The 14,994-nt window shown below is 35.8% G+C and overlaps 1 protein-coding gene across 4 annotated transcripts in view; it reads left to right on the top strand.

Annotated features, from left to right (window-relative positions):
• Positions 1–14,994, top strand: part of PDS5A (PDS5 cohesin associated factor A) — a 131,529-nt gene that overhangs the window by 83,393 nt on the left and 33,142 nt on the right. For all 4 annotated transcript variants that reach the window (XM_081251304.1, XM_081251303.1, XM_081251306.1 and 1 more), the window contains exons 17-21: positions 1,045–1,160; positions 7,224–7,329; positions 9,860–10,020; positions 13,779–13,902; positions 14,733–14,891. In XM_081251304.1, the coding sequence (XP_081107430.1) occupies positions 1,045–1,160; positions 7,224–7,329; positions 9,860–10,020; positions 13,779–13,902; positions 14,733–14,891 (666 nt within the window). The remainder of the gene's footprint in view (positions 1–1,044; positions 1,161–7,223; positions 7,330–9,859; positions 10,021–13,778; positions 13,903–14,732; positions 14,892–14,994) is intronic.

The raw sequence follows: 14,994 nt of genomic DNA on the forward strand, positions 1-14,994 counted from the left end.
CTGTGGTTTAGAGCAAAGTATATAAGGCCTAAGCACTCCCTAAAATATTTTTATTTTTTCTCAAATGCTGAAAATTTGCTTGATTAATTACAGCTTGCAAAATAAATCAAGCATCTCCTAGTAACTAATAAATTTTCTTCAGAATCTCAGTCCTTTGGATTTACACTCTAATAACAAATATGGGTGGTATCTAATTTAATGTGACCTTTATAGTTAATTTGTGTCAAAATGTTACTGAAACTACAATAGACATTTTTTTCCTTTCTCTTTTATCCCCTTGGACAAATATCCTTAAAAAAAATTTTTACGAGAAATTAATAGAGTGACTATCATTTGTTATTGCTTTATAGTTCAGAAAGCACTTTTAATGTGCTTTATCTTGTCAGCTAACATTTTACACCTATTCATCAGAGATAGTCAATTAAAAGTCTTGTTATTAAAGTAAATTTCTTACCCCAGTGCCCAGCACATTGTAAATTTAACCTTGTCTTTGGAGGACTCAGTCTCTACAAACATTAAGTGCTTATATTCTTTAGAAAGTTCCAGCAGTAATATCTTTTCTTTCTAGGAGCTCTTTGATGTAATGCCACCGTCTTTGAACTGAACTATGATCTTCCAGAGCTGAAAAACTTTATACACTTACAAGTCTTCCCCTCTTTAAAAAAAAAAAGCAAATTGTTGACTGAAATAAAAGTATTTTTTCAAACTATGAAATAAACCAATGAAACCCATAAAAGTATAAATTGTTTTAATTTTTTCAAAAGTAGAGCATTAAAAAGATTGTTTATAGGGTATTAATTTTATGGGAGAAATATGAGACAAAGGGCATAAATCATACCATGTCACCCCCTTTCTTTTCTCTACAGTCCAAGTTTTCTAGTGATTGCCTAATGAGTATATCATCTTAGGCTGTAAAGCAGGAAGAGGGCTTTTTTACGTCTGATGGTTTTGAATCTTTAAATGCTTTTGTTGCCTGTGATCATTTTTATTTTGAAAAACATGAAAGAGGATGATACTTACCGTAAAAACTCTTCCTTTCTATAGAGAGAAATAGCCCGGAAACTTGCAAATCCTAAGCAGCCAACAAATCCTTTTCTAGAAATGGTCAAATTTCTGTTGGAAAGAATTGCACCTGTGCACATTGATTCAGAAGCCATCAGGTAAGCTAGGAAATATATTCACTCATAAATAGAATATAATCTGAAACTACAGTGCTATAAGTTTAAATTCTGGGTCCCCAAGGAGACCTAAAAAGGTTTCCCGTACACCTTTTTAAAGGCAGAAGCATTATATCATTGAAGTTGAAAGAACTACCAAAGTTTATTTTTTGATCTTTGGTTTGCTTCACTGTTGATTTTTTTAAGAGTTCTTGTGTTTATTTTTAGCTTGTATGTGCTCATTAAAGAAAACCTGGAACATGAGAAGGAAGAAAATTTTAAATGTATAGGCTTTCATCAGCCTTTGAGTTTTCTTAACAGTTTTCATGGCCACATAGTGTTCTTTAGTGTGTATCATATTACTGTTCACTTGAGATATGTGAAAAACAATAATAGTTTGAAGGTAGCACAAGATTGCCATTAGACTAATCTGCTTTCTGAACACATGTGTATTACTTACCAGTGTTTTGGCTCTACTTTATCTGAGTTTTTAATTTATTTTTAACTTTAATATGGGTATAACATCTTGTTATATGAATGTGAAAATTAGTGATAATATGCAAAAAGTAAGCAGACATTGACAGCTATTGTTTTTAATTAACTGTTCCCATAATTTCATGCATTTCACTTGTTTCTAATGATTTTCTATTGTAAACTTCTGAGAATACTTTTCCCTTGCACTAACCATTTTTCCAGTAGATTATCTACATATCTTTTTATGTTGGGTAACTCAATAGCATTTATTGATTCTCTTTTCCTTGGATTAGGAGACCTGGTTCTAGCTGTTATTTTATCTTATGTGAATCACTGCTTTGGTTGTATTGAAATTCCAATTGTATTAGTTTGCTAGGGCTGCCATAACAAAATACCACAGACTGTGTGACTTCAACAGCAGAAATTTATTTTCTCACATTCTAGAGGCTAGCAGTCCAAGATTCAGGGTATCAGCAAGTTTGATTTCTTCTGAAGCCTCTCTCCATGGGATGCAGAGTATAACTCTTTGCTTTCCTCACATGTCTGCGTCCTAACCTCCTCTTCACATAAGGACAACAATCATTTGGGATTATGCCCCACCCATTTGACCTCAGTTTACCTTAATTATCTCTTTAAAGGCTCTATTTCCAAGTACAGTCACATCCTGAGGTGTACTGGAGGTTAGGACTTCAACACAATGAATTTGGGGGTACACAATTAAGCTCATAATGGTGATGTTTGTAGGGGGTTTTTTGTGGAGTTTTCTTGTTTTTTTTTAGCTAAGATCTCCTTATCTTTTAATTTCCTTATTTGCAAATAAGAAAGCTATGGTTCTGAGAGAGATCAGGTGGTTTTTTACAGCTGGGTAACAGCAAAAACCATAACTTAAACTGAGATTTATTATTTTCAATGTCAGTGTCCTTTGCTCTATACCATTTGGTTTTAATGGGGTAAATCAAGGAAATGGTAGGCACTCTTTCCTTTGCATGTTGATTTTGAAAGAGACATATAATTGGCATCAGGAAGCCTTTGATATTTGTCTCCATGAGGCCTCACAGAGTTTCATTACTTTACTAAATTATAATAAGCTAGTGTTTGATCTCCAGTCTTAAAAGACCAAAAACTCAGTTTTTTCAGTAGTGTCATGATTGTCTGGACTCAGAAAAACCAACTAACTTATGGTTAGGTTAGGATGTCTAAGAGACTAATTTTATGCAAAATTCCAATTTATTAATTTTACTGAGAAATATGTCATATAAGATTCCTTCCATGTAACCAAATTTTCATGGAATATAAATTGCAAACAGAGGGTTTATTTATTCATTGAGCATACCTTTAGAGGAGTGATTTTTAAAGTACATCAGGCAGTTGGGGAAGGAGAGTTACCTAACCTGAATTGTGTGAAATGGATTTGTTATTAGAAAAGGCTCCTGAAATAGATGGCACATAATATGGGTAGTGAATGGTCAGTAGGAATTATAGAGATGGGCCAGGTGAAGATTGCAGGAGAAGAGCAGACCAGGCCACTAGCCCTGTGTCATTGAGCAGGTTATTTAAATTACTCATCTTTAAGATAAGAACAATAATAATTACTACTCAGTGAAGTTGTTGAGAGGCTTAAATAACATATACCTATGTAGAACACTTAGCATAATGCCTCACACATAGTTAAGTGCTAAATGAATGTTAATAGCTATTCTAGGAAGAAAAATAGCAGACAAAAGAACAAAGGCAAAAGGAATCAAGAATTATTTAGAAAATTGCATATACTTCAGCCATAATGAAGGATTTGGGAAGGAAGCATTGGGAATAGTAGAAAATCATTCTAAATATAACTTTTAAAAATATATTTATTTATTTTAGTATATTTCCCCCAGACTTATGTACATACAAATACACATATGCATGCTACAGTTAGTTACTGGTCTGTAGATAGTGGTTGAAAATGAAGTAGTGATTGTAATAATGATTGAAACCTGGGGAGAGGGTAAAATTTAGAAAGAGAAAGGTTGAGGACTGAATCCTGAGGAATACTAATAATTAAAAGGCTGGCAGAAGAAAAAGAATTTATTAAATTAAAAGATGTTTTTTAAAAAGGCATGGTCAAAAGACGTCAGGGGTCAGATGCTGCCCAGAGTAAAATAGTAAATTCAAATATCCACTGAATTTAGAAAATAGAAAACCACTACAATGCCCGAACAGTTTCTTTGGGTTAGCAAGGACAAATCCAGATTACCATGGATTGAGAAGGGCATAGGATAGTCCTTCCACACCACATCATGGTACACAAAGAAAATTACAGTATTTGAGCAGAGAAAACTGCTCAAGTCTAGAGGTGACTGGCCTAGCTAAGTAGGAGCCCACTAGATCCCACTTGGCCATCTTGAGGTCTGAGAAAATCAAAGGGATATACACCTTATCACCCTTCTAAACTGCTATAGGAGATAAATTGGTATTTGGGGACAGCTAGTATAGACAGTTGAGCTATAAAAAGTAAAGGAGAAAAATGAGCTGATGGAAAGAGAGTAAGGTTGAAGAAGGGTCTTTTCTTGTTTTTAATGAAGGGATTTTGAATATTTAAATACCTTTAAAAGGTGCTAAAAGGAAAGAAGAGAGGTTGAAGATGGGGTAAGGGGACTAGAACTAGGATAGAGTACCATCCCTAAAGAAATGGAACAGGAAGAAGAAAATCTTCCCCTAGGGCATTAAAGGAGGTTAGAAAATAGGATGTGGAAAATTACAGTTTTCACTGAAAGCCTCCATTGTTCTCCTTTATGTTAACAGTGAGGTAGTCTGCTCAGTGGAAGGATTTAAAAAATAGACCTGAGTTAGAATGGTAAAGATTTTTAACAGTTGTTATACAGGATAGGAGAGAAACAGACACATGGATAATTTCCCAAGCAGTTTTGAACATGCATTTGGATTGGTGATGATCTTTTGCTTCATCATACTCTGTGAACTATATGGAGTGTATATTATTTATCTAATTTAGAAATGAGGAAGAATACTTTCACAAGAGGAAGGACTATAGTTCTGGCTTTAAGATTTGGGTCTGTCTCACCCAAATAGCTTTTTGACTCATAAGGGTGATCCCACCCACATTGTAATGAAAGCAGAGATTATGCCTGTCTTGTTTTGCACTGTATTTCCAGGATAGACCCTAAGACTTCACACACAGTAGGTAGTCAATAAATACTTATTAAATAAATGCGTGCATGCACGGACTCTATTATGAGTAGTCAGATACATTTGTAAATTTTATCAAACACGTTTGTAATCGTGTTAATAAATTCATGCGTTTTATGGGATTTCCTTCTAGTAGAAAGCTTAATTCAGAATATTTTTCTCAAATTGGAAATAATTTTTTTAAAAATGTATAATGTCAGAGGTAACCATTCTAGAACAAAATACAGGGTGAGCAAGATTTTAGATGGGACATAAAGAGTACAAACAATGAGAGAAAAGTTAATTATTTTTTTCCTCGCTGCAAGTCATCATTAAGAAAAAGAAGTCAAGCCACAGACGGGGAGATAAGACAAACAAACCAATTTTAAAATGGCCAAAAAAATTGAACAGATACTTTATCAAATAAAACATACAAATAGTAAATAAGCACAAGAAAAGACAATCAACATTATTACTCATTGGGGAAATGCAAATTCAAATTAGAGTGAGAAGTACCACTACACACCCACTAGAATGGCTAAAATTAAAGATACTGACTGTACAAAGTATTGGTGAGTATGTAGACTTACCTAACCATGTGTTGGTGATATTGAAAGCAGTTTGTTGTACATTAAATGTACATACATTACCTTATGACTCAGGAATCCCAATACTAGACATTTGCCTATAAGAAAAGAAAACATCATTAAAAAAAAAAAAACATACTTCCCATAAAGACCTATACTTAACTGCTTTTAGCAGCTTTACTTATGTCTTTAATAGAAATACCCAGAAGTCCATCAGTTGGTAATTGGATAAACATAACTGTGGAATATCCATACAATGAAATACTTCTCAGCAACAGAGAGGAACGAACCACTGATTTCTATGCAACAACATGGAGGAGTCTCAAAAGCATTATGTCACATAAAAGTTTTCAGACACAAAATATGTAAAATATAAAACTTTAGAAAAGGTAAAATTATAGTGACAGAAAGCAGATGAGTTATTATTGCCAGGGTAGGAAAAGGGAATTGACCACAGAAGAGGCATAAGACAGGTTTTTGTGGAGATGGCAATGTTTTATGTGTGTATCTCCACAATGATTCACCACTTTACACCCACTAGATGGCTGTGATCAAAAAGATGAGTTGGTGAGGATGTAGAAAAATTGGAACCCTCATGTATTGCTAGTGGGAATGTAAAGTGGTGGAGCCGCTTGTGAAAACAGTTAGACAGTTCCTCCAATACTTAAGCATAGAGTTACCATATGACCTTGCAATTCCACTCCTAAATATATGCCCATACAAAATCTGTATATAAATGTTTATAGCGATATTATCCGTAATAGCCAAAAAATAGAATGTCCCAAATGGACTATCAACTGATGAATGGATAAATAAAGTGTCTTATGTGCAGACATTGGAACATTATTCAGAATTAAAATGAATGAAGTACTGATACATACTACAACAAGGATGAACCTGAAGAACAATATGCTAAATGAAAGGAGTCACTCACGGAGACCACATATTACATGGTTCCATTTATATGAAATATTTAGACTAGGCAAATGTATATAGCAACAGAAAGTAGATTAGTGGATGCCTAGGGCTGAAGGAGGTGGAGGTGAATAAGGAGTGACTCCTAATGGGGAAGAGGTTTGTGTTGGGGTAGGGTGAAAGCTAAATTTGTTGAATATTTGCCTGTACTAGGCTATTTGCTGTAATAGTTTAATATCCTCAAAGTTTAATATCTTTCTTCAGTTTACTGATGAAGAATTGAAGTTTCAAAAACGAAGGTCATGTTTGTTTTTACTTAAAATAGTATCATGTTGACCAGGCAATATTCCACTTTGTGGTGGTTAGGTATATTTGAAAAACTAATTCAATAATGTTGGACAATTAAGTAGTTTTTAATTGATGAATGTTTATGGATATATTTAGCATGATGCTTCTCATGAATTGTTATAAATTTCTTTGGAATTACCGATTCAGTGTTAATTATAAGTGATTAGCCTTTGTCCATGTGAGTGTTTGCTATGTTTTTTTGCTTTGAGGGCATTGTCATTTGTCCATTTAGCCACTGCCATCTTTACTGTTTTTCTTAAAATTGCAAATGATCTCTATATATGGGTACGAATATTACATTGCTTATACTTATAAAAATATATTTCCAGTACATGTGTCATTTAGTTTTGTTGTTTTTCAGTAGAATTACTCTTACTATACGTGAGTGGGGCAGATACACTAAAAATAAGCTCTGTTGTTATGTAGAGAGCGAAGTTTAAAAAGTCACAAAATAACTTTTTCTTCCAGAAGATACTTGAATTTGTGGTTTAGATTCTGTGTATGTCTGCTACAATGTAATTAGGATACAGTTACTAATATAGTAGTGTTACTAATTTAGATTTTCTTACTTTAATAGTGCACTGGTAAAACTAATGAATAAATCAATAGAGGGGACAGCAGATGATGAAGAGGAGGGTGTAAGTCCAGATACAGCTATTCGTTCAGGACTTGAACTTCTTAAGGTATTTTTGAAACAGTTTGTCTTTTCTGCAGTCATAATTTGAATCCCCTTAAGGATATGCAAGAGTCAGGCTTTATTTCATTGGCAACTATTCAAAAGATTAAAACTTGTAATAGAAATCATATTTTATAAAAATAACATGTTTTCTATATTATAATAATGTAATTACATCATAAAATAATAATTTTATGGGTTTTGCTGTTTCGTACATCATTTGCGTGCCTGCTATGCTTGTAACAGTATGTGCTAAGTGATCTAGTCTTATCTTTCAAATAACCTGCATCTGGGGTAATAGGACTGTTCACAGGAAATTACTATAAGACATCATCTATCTGATTGGGATTTTTTTAAACAATTGGTAAACCTAATCGATGCCAAAGAATTAAGAGAATTGAACAATTAGTAAGAGACATGATTTAATTTAGGGGGAACACAGCATCATCAAAGAGAATAATTCTTGGCGTGTTTTAGGGATTGTTGTGAGTGTGGTCTGACTAGATAAAAGTATTGCTTTGGGGAGTAATGGAAGACAAGGTTGGTTCTAGATTGTGGAGTGCCATTGGAGCAGAAAGGTACCATCAAGGGCATTTAGCACTCCTTTTTAAAATGATACAGCACTTGATAGAGCTTTCGTTAGATGGAGTAAAGAGAAGAAATTAAAGGCTAAGAGACATGGGCTTCCCTGGTGGCCCAGTGGTTAAGAATACACTTGCCAATGCAGAGGACACAGGTTTGAGCCCTGGTCCGGGAAGATCCCACATGCCATGGAGCAACTAAGCCCATGTGCCACAACTACTGAGCCTGCACTCTAGAGCCCGCGAGCCATAACTATTGAGCCTGTGCGCCACAACTACTGAGCCTGCACTCTAGAGCCCAAGAGCCACAACTACTGAAGCCTGCGCGCCTAGAGCCTGAGCTCCGCAACAAGAGAAGCCACTGCAGTGAGAAGCCTGTGCACCGCAATGAAGAGTAGCCCCCACTCGCCACAACTAGAGAAAGCCTATGTGCAGCAACAAAGACCCAATGCAGCCAAAAATAAATAACTTAAATAAACAAATTTATTAAAAATAATAATTAAATAAAGGCTAAGAGACATTTATATCATTACAACATATGAACTAAAGGAGAAGAAACAAACCAGTGCAATGGACATTAGACAGAAAAGAGAGTGATGGGTTTGCATTGCAGTGGTCTTAAATATCTTTTTTTCTTTTTCTTTTTGGCCGTGCTGAGCAGCTTGTGAGATTTTAGTTCCCCGACCAGGGATTGAACTTGGGCCCTCAGCAGTGAGAGTGTGGAGTCCTAACCACTGGACCGCCAGGGAATTCCCTTAAATATCATTTCATGGAAAGAACTGATGTGATTCTTCATGAGAAAGACTTTATATTTTTAGTAATGGAGTAATATGTTTAAATACTTTTAAGAGTAAAGTCATCTTTAAGGCAAATGTTTTTAATAGGTTGTTTGATTCAACTTTTCAAATTTAAATCTGCATTTTTCTATGAATAATTAAAACCTCATAACTAAGTATTATCACCGTAAACCCTACCAAGTGAGACACTTTCTCCACTTTATAACACATTAAAAAAAATGCTGGGCGTGGTTGGGAAGTCCGCCTGCCAATGCAGGGGACACAGGTTCGAGCCCTGGTCTGGGAAGATCCCACATGCTGCGGAGTGGCTGAGCCCATGCGCCACAACTGCTGGGCCTGCGCTCTAGAGCCCGCGAGCCACAACTGCTGAAGCCTGCGCGCCTGGAGCCTGAGCTCTGCAGCAAGAGAGGCCACCGCAGTGAGAAGTCCGTGCACCGCAGTGAAGAGTGGACCCCGCTCGCTGCAGCTGGGGAAAGCCCGCGTGCAGCAATGAAGACCCAATGCAGCCAAAAAAAAGAGAAAAAAATGCTTATTTAATAAGTTAATGAGGGTTTACATACTCCATTCCCCCCACCTCCTTATTTTTCTACTTTTAGCCCTTACTGCCTATATTATGCTAACTAAATTATTTCTACTTCATGGAAGGTAAACTTTGTAGACATGTATCTAACTTGCTGTAAATTCCTTAAGGATAGCCCGGAACTTATGTCTCAATAAAGGGAATAAATTATTTATATGTTTGTAATCGTGATTAAAAGTTCTCAATAATGGCTTCTTTGTTTTTAGTTATGATGAGTGAACTTTTTGTGATGGATTTCATTTAAAATATTTCCTTATAGAGTATCTTTTTGCCAGTGAAATAAAGCTCAGTGTTAGCATTTTGTTCGCATCACAGTATCACTCCACGAAAAGGAGCCACATTTTCCACATTCCCTGTATCAGAATAGACTAAGAGGTGAAGAAGAAAATATAGCAAGGGCTGTATATCAGGAATCATTAGCCACAACTCAACTTCAAGGGAGACTGCAAGATATAATCTTAGTTGTATTGCTAGCATATGCAGCCCATAATTTAAAATTTTATTTGTAGTAGAAAATAGTTCTCTTTTAATGGATTAAAACCATTGTCTGTACTTATAAAGTTATATCTATTCCTCTAGGTTCTGTCTTTCACACATCCTACCTCGTTCCACTCTGCAGAGACATATGAGTCCCTGTTACAGTGCCTCAGAATGGAAGATGACAAGGTAGCAGAAGCTGCTATACAAATTTTTAGAAATACAGGCCACAAAATAGAAACAGACCTACCCCAGATACGATCGTGAGTATGGTTTTTCTCATGGTAAACACAAAAGTTTTCCAAGTTTGGGAGTCACAGGATCATTGTTTCCCTATTCCTTAGGAAGATAGGAGAGAGGAAAGACAACTTTTATTTAGAAGCTGCTTTACTGTATCCTTTGTTTTCATCTTTTCTCGGCCTCACACACCTCCTCTACCATTAGAATATGGGCAGAGGAACAACCTGAAACTTTGTTTAAACAACATGATTTTAAAAATATTAATATTAACAATCAAAAGTTAGCACAGAATTTAGAACTTAGGATTAAAATATATCTTCCTAATTTATCTTTTTCTCTCCAACTCCAAATTCAATAGCTACTACCTTCATATCCCACCCAAGAATTGGATAATTAAGTAGTGTGCTTAATAAAATGCTTATTAGTTAGCTTAGTTGTTGGCCATGGTGCTTTTGTCTCTTCTTCTAGACTACCTCCCCTCTCCTCATAAGAATGAAGTATGTTTTGGTATTTTTACTTTGGCATCTTAAAGAGCTTGCCTTAGGATCAAAATTGTGCTGATGTCTTTTGGAGGAAGAACACATTGCTGATAGCTATTATAATCGGATGTTATTATATATATGTAAATAGACCAGGGTAAATCCAAATCAAACCTGTTTTTCCTCACGGGGTAGTAATAGGACAAGAGAACTCATGACTCCTAAAAGTTTTTATTGAATATGTAAGCTAATAGTTTAATTTGAGAAATAACTCAACATTTATTGTACATTCTCTTCATTGTCGGCACTGTACTGGTTAATATAAAAGATTACCACTGTCAGTCCCTGCTCTTAAGGAGTTTATGGTCTAGAAATGATAATTTTATCTTTGTACATTATAGAAAAAAATCATTGACACAGTAGGATAAAGTTATTTGTGAGTTTTTCAAGGTGGGAAAACCTATACATTTTTTAAGGTAAAGGAGTTATTCTTAAAGGAATTCTATCCCAGAGGAAGCAGTGGAAGAGTTACCTTTGGACACAAGGACTAAAACCTCTTGTTCTTAAGACTAATGGGGAAGGAAGGAGAGAATCACTGAAAAAGCAGAGAAGCACAGCACTGTAGTCCTCAGTAACAACCCTGGTGGCATCACTGGATTGTAGCACACTAGAAAAACAAGGAGAAAGGTTAAACTTGACCTATGCATCATCCATTCATTAGGCTAAGAAGAATTAATAATATATTTAACAACAATTTGATCAACACTGTATCTTCTTTTGTTACTAACTGGTGTTATTTATAAGAACTGTTCCCCTGATAAATGAATTTCAAAGAAAGACTTAAAGTGCTTAGTCAAGGAAGGTATTTTGGCATGAAAATCCTTCTCATTATTCTAAACTGCAGGGAGAGAAATGTGTCATATTCATAAATATCAAATTCGACTTAGACTGCCAAGCATATGTTCCAGTTTTTTCTTTGAGGTGCGTTGCTCTTAATGTCTAGCCTCCCCTTATTATAAGAGGACCCTTTGTCACCATTGCATTTGATATCATTGACCTTTATGAAGTAGTCTTATTGCATTAAATATATGACAAGTATCTTTCCTTAAATATTTGTTTTGTTTTTACAGATTTTCTTCTGATTTAAAAAACTACTTAACTTATAAGATCATTGTAAAAAGCTGAAACTTTAGAAAATATAAAGGAAAAGAAAGAGTCAGTGTTAACATTTTGATATATATTTTTTATGAATGTTTTATCTATTTGATGTGTATGCCAATTTTAATGCATTGACTGTAATATGTATTTCCATATTCTGTAGAAAGATTGCTGTAAATCTTCAATGTCAGTGTGGTGGTTAAGTGCATGGATTTGGAACAGAAATGTTTATCTTTTTAAAAAAACAATTTCCATTTTATTTTATTTTATTTCATTTATTTTATTTTTTAATTTTTGGCTGCATCGGGTCTTAGTTGTGGCCTGTGGGCTCTTTCTTGTGGCACATGAGCTTCACTCTAGTTGTGGCACGCGGGCTCCAGAGCACATGGGCTCTGTAGTTGGTAGCGCACAGGCTCCGTAGTTGCCCCGTGGCACGTGGGATCTTAGTTCCCTGACTAGGGATCGAACCCGTGTCCCCTGCATTGGAAGGCAGATTCTTTACCACTGGATCCACCAGGGAAGTCCCCAGAAATGTTTTTTTGTTTGTTTTTTTTGTTTTTTGTTTGTTTGTTTGTTTGTTTTTTGTGGTATGTGGGCCTCTCACTGCCGTGGCCTCTCCTGCTGCGGAGCACAGGCTCCGTACGCTCAGGCCCAGCGACCATTGCTCACAGGCCCAGCCGCTGCGCGGCATGTGGGATCCTCCCGGACCGGGGCACAAACCCGCGTCCCCTGCATCAGCAGGCGGACTCTCAACCACTGTGCCACCAGGGAAGCCCGAAATGTTTATTTTTAAATCTCAATTCCACCATTTCCTATCTCTATCACCTTAAGAAGCTTATATAAATATTATGTTTGTGCTTTAGTTTTCTCATCTGTTTAATGATCATAATAATAGTCTTTGGGTGATTGTGAGGATTGATTTAGTTAATCCATGTTTTGTTTTGTTTTAAAAACACCACTTAGAATGGTGCTTAGCACAAGTACTCAATAATTGTTAGAAGTTTTTGTCACTTTTCTACCTATGTATTGTCTATATCCTTGCATACTCTGTTTCACTAGTATGTTCATTTCTGTTTTTTAATGTAACTTGGCCTTTTGCTACTTTTTTTTCCCCCCATGGTTGCTTTAAAAATAACTGAACAGGGGACTTCCCTGGTGGTCCAGTGGTTAAGAATATGCCTTCCAATGCAGGGGACATGGGTTTGATCCCTGGTCAGGGAACTAAGATCCCACGTGCCGTGGGGCAACTAAGCCCATGAGCTGCAACTACTGAGCCCCTGCACCACAACTAGAGAGCCCACACACTCTGGAGCCCACGCACCACAACTAGAGAGCCCTCGCACTGCAACTGAGCCCATGTATTCTGGAGCCCATGTGCCACAACTAGAGAGGAGCCACAACAAAAGATCCCACATGCTGCAACTAAGACCCAACACAGCCATAAATAAATAAATATTTTTAAAAAACAAAAACAAAAAAACATTTGATTCTTAAAAAAATAAAAATAGGGCTTCCCTGGTGGCGCAGTGGTTGAGAGTCCGCCTGCCGATGCAGGGGACACGGGTTCGTGCCCCGGTCTGGGAAGATCCCACATGCCGCAGAGCGGCTAGGCCCGTGAGCCATGGCTGCTGAGCCTGCGCATCCGGAGCCTGTGCTCTGCAAGGGGAGAGGCCACAACAGTGAGAGGCCCGCCTACCGCAAAAAAAAAAATAAATAAATAAAATAAAATAAAAAAAAATAAAAAAATAAAAAAAATAAAAATAAAATAACTGAAGGGAATTGTGAAAGGGAAGTGGAAAATTTAGGAATATTTTCTCAGAAGATAAATGTAAAAATATGGCATGGGGCAATTTTAGATTATAAATTAAGGGTGGCTTGTTTATTTCTCCATATTCATGAGGTGGCTTTAAAATGAAAATTGTCTTCTGTAGTAGCCCTTTTTTTTTGAGGCATTGTATTTCTGGGATTATACTTGGGAACAGGGAAGGAGTTTTAGATCTTTTTATAGATCAGGTAATTTAGAAGAGAGGCTTTCTACCAGCATACATCCAAATAGTTACTGCAGATGAAGTAGGAGACAACCAGAAGAACTACTTGTGGTTTATGGGCTTTTTTTTTTTTTAACTGATTATTATTTTTTGCAGGACCTTAATTCCCATCTTACATCAGAAAGCAAAGAGAGGTACTCCCCACCAAGCAAAACAGGCCGTTCACTGTATACATGCCATATTCACAAATAAAGAAGTACAGCTTGCACAGATTTTTGAGGTATATATAATTACATAGGATGTGTTGTTGATTTTTATTTTCATGCTCTGTGGTTTGATGAAGATAGAAAGTTATTTTTTTAGCTATTTAGTCCCACTCTAGAATATAAATTCCATGGGAGCCGGGACTCTTTGTTTCATTCAGCACTTTAGATACTCCCAGCCTTTAGATCAGACTATATAACCAAATACTACATATTGAAAGATGTTTGGTGTGTTTTGTGTTACAACATTTTACTCAATTTTAGCCTTTATTGGCTCAGTGGTCCATTTAGTTTGAGAAACTATCAGTAGATGACTTTGAACCACCCAGTTTAAAATTCCTGACAACCCTACTTGAAAATTAGTTCTGTTTGCCTTTCCTTATGTATGATCCTTTGCCTGATTCCACTACTGGAAAAGTATTCCTATTATCCTAAATTGGATACAATATGAACAGAACCCATGAACTCTTATTTTTTATGATCCATGGTCATTTAAAATGTTGCCACAGGTTAAGAAATCCAACAACATAACAAAACTATTGTACACGACTTGAAAATAATGCTGATTTGACCATGCAGGAATTTTCTTGGCTTTTACTTCTACCTTATATGTGGGCTTTACTTTTTTCTTTTATCTTTGTTTACCTTCTTTGAATCTTATTAAATTTTGGTAGGTGAAATAAGAATCAAGTGTCTAATATGATTGAAGTTACTTTTGATCATCTCATTAGAACAGATTTTTTTGGGCATGATAAATTCAGGAGAACTCAGGAACATTTACTGTTTCTGTACAATGTCTAGATATTTATACAACAAACTAGTAATTTTGACTGTTTTATTTTTATAGCCACTCAGTAGGAGTCTCAATGCTGATGTACCAGAACAACTTATAACTCCATTAGTTTCATTGGGCCACATATCTATGTTAGCACCAGATCAATTTGCTTCCCCAATGAAATCTGTAGTAGCAAATTTTATTGTGAAAGATCTGCTAATGAATGACAGGGTAAGTTTCTCATTTAATTAAATTTAGAATCATAAGATTAAGACTGTTTACATCTTTATTTGTCACAGAAACAACACTTCTGCTTCTCTCTATGTATGATTCT

The sequence above is a fragment of the Mesoplodon bidens genome (genome assembly GCF_964165515.1).
Source record: "Mesoplodon bidens genome assembly, chromosome: 1".
In the NCBI taxonomy this organism is placed as follows: Eukaryota; Metazoa; Chordata; class Mammalia; order Artiodactyla; family Ziphiidae; genus Mesoplodon; species Mesoplodon bidens.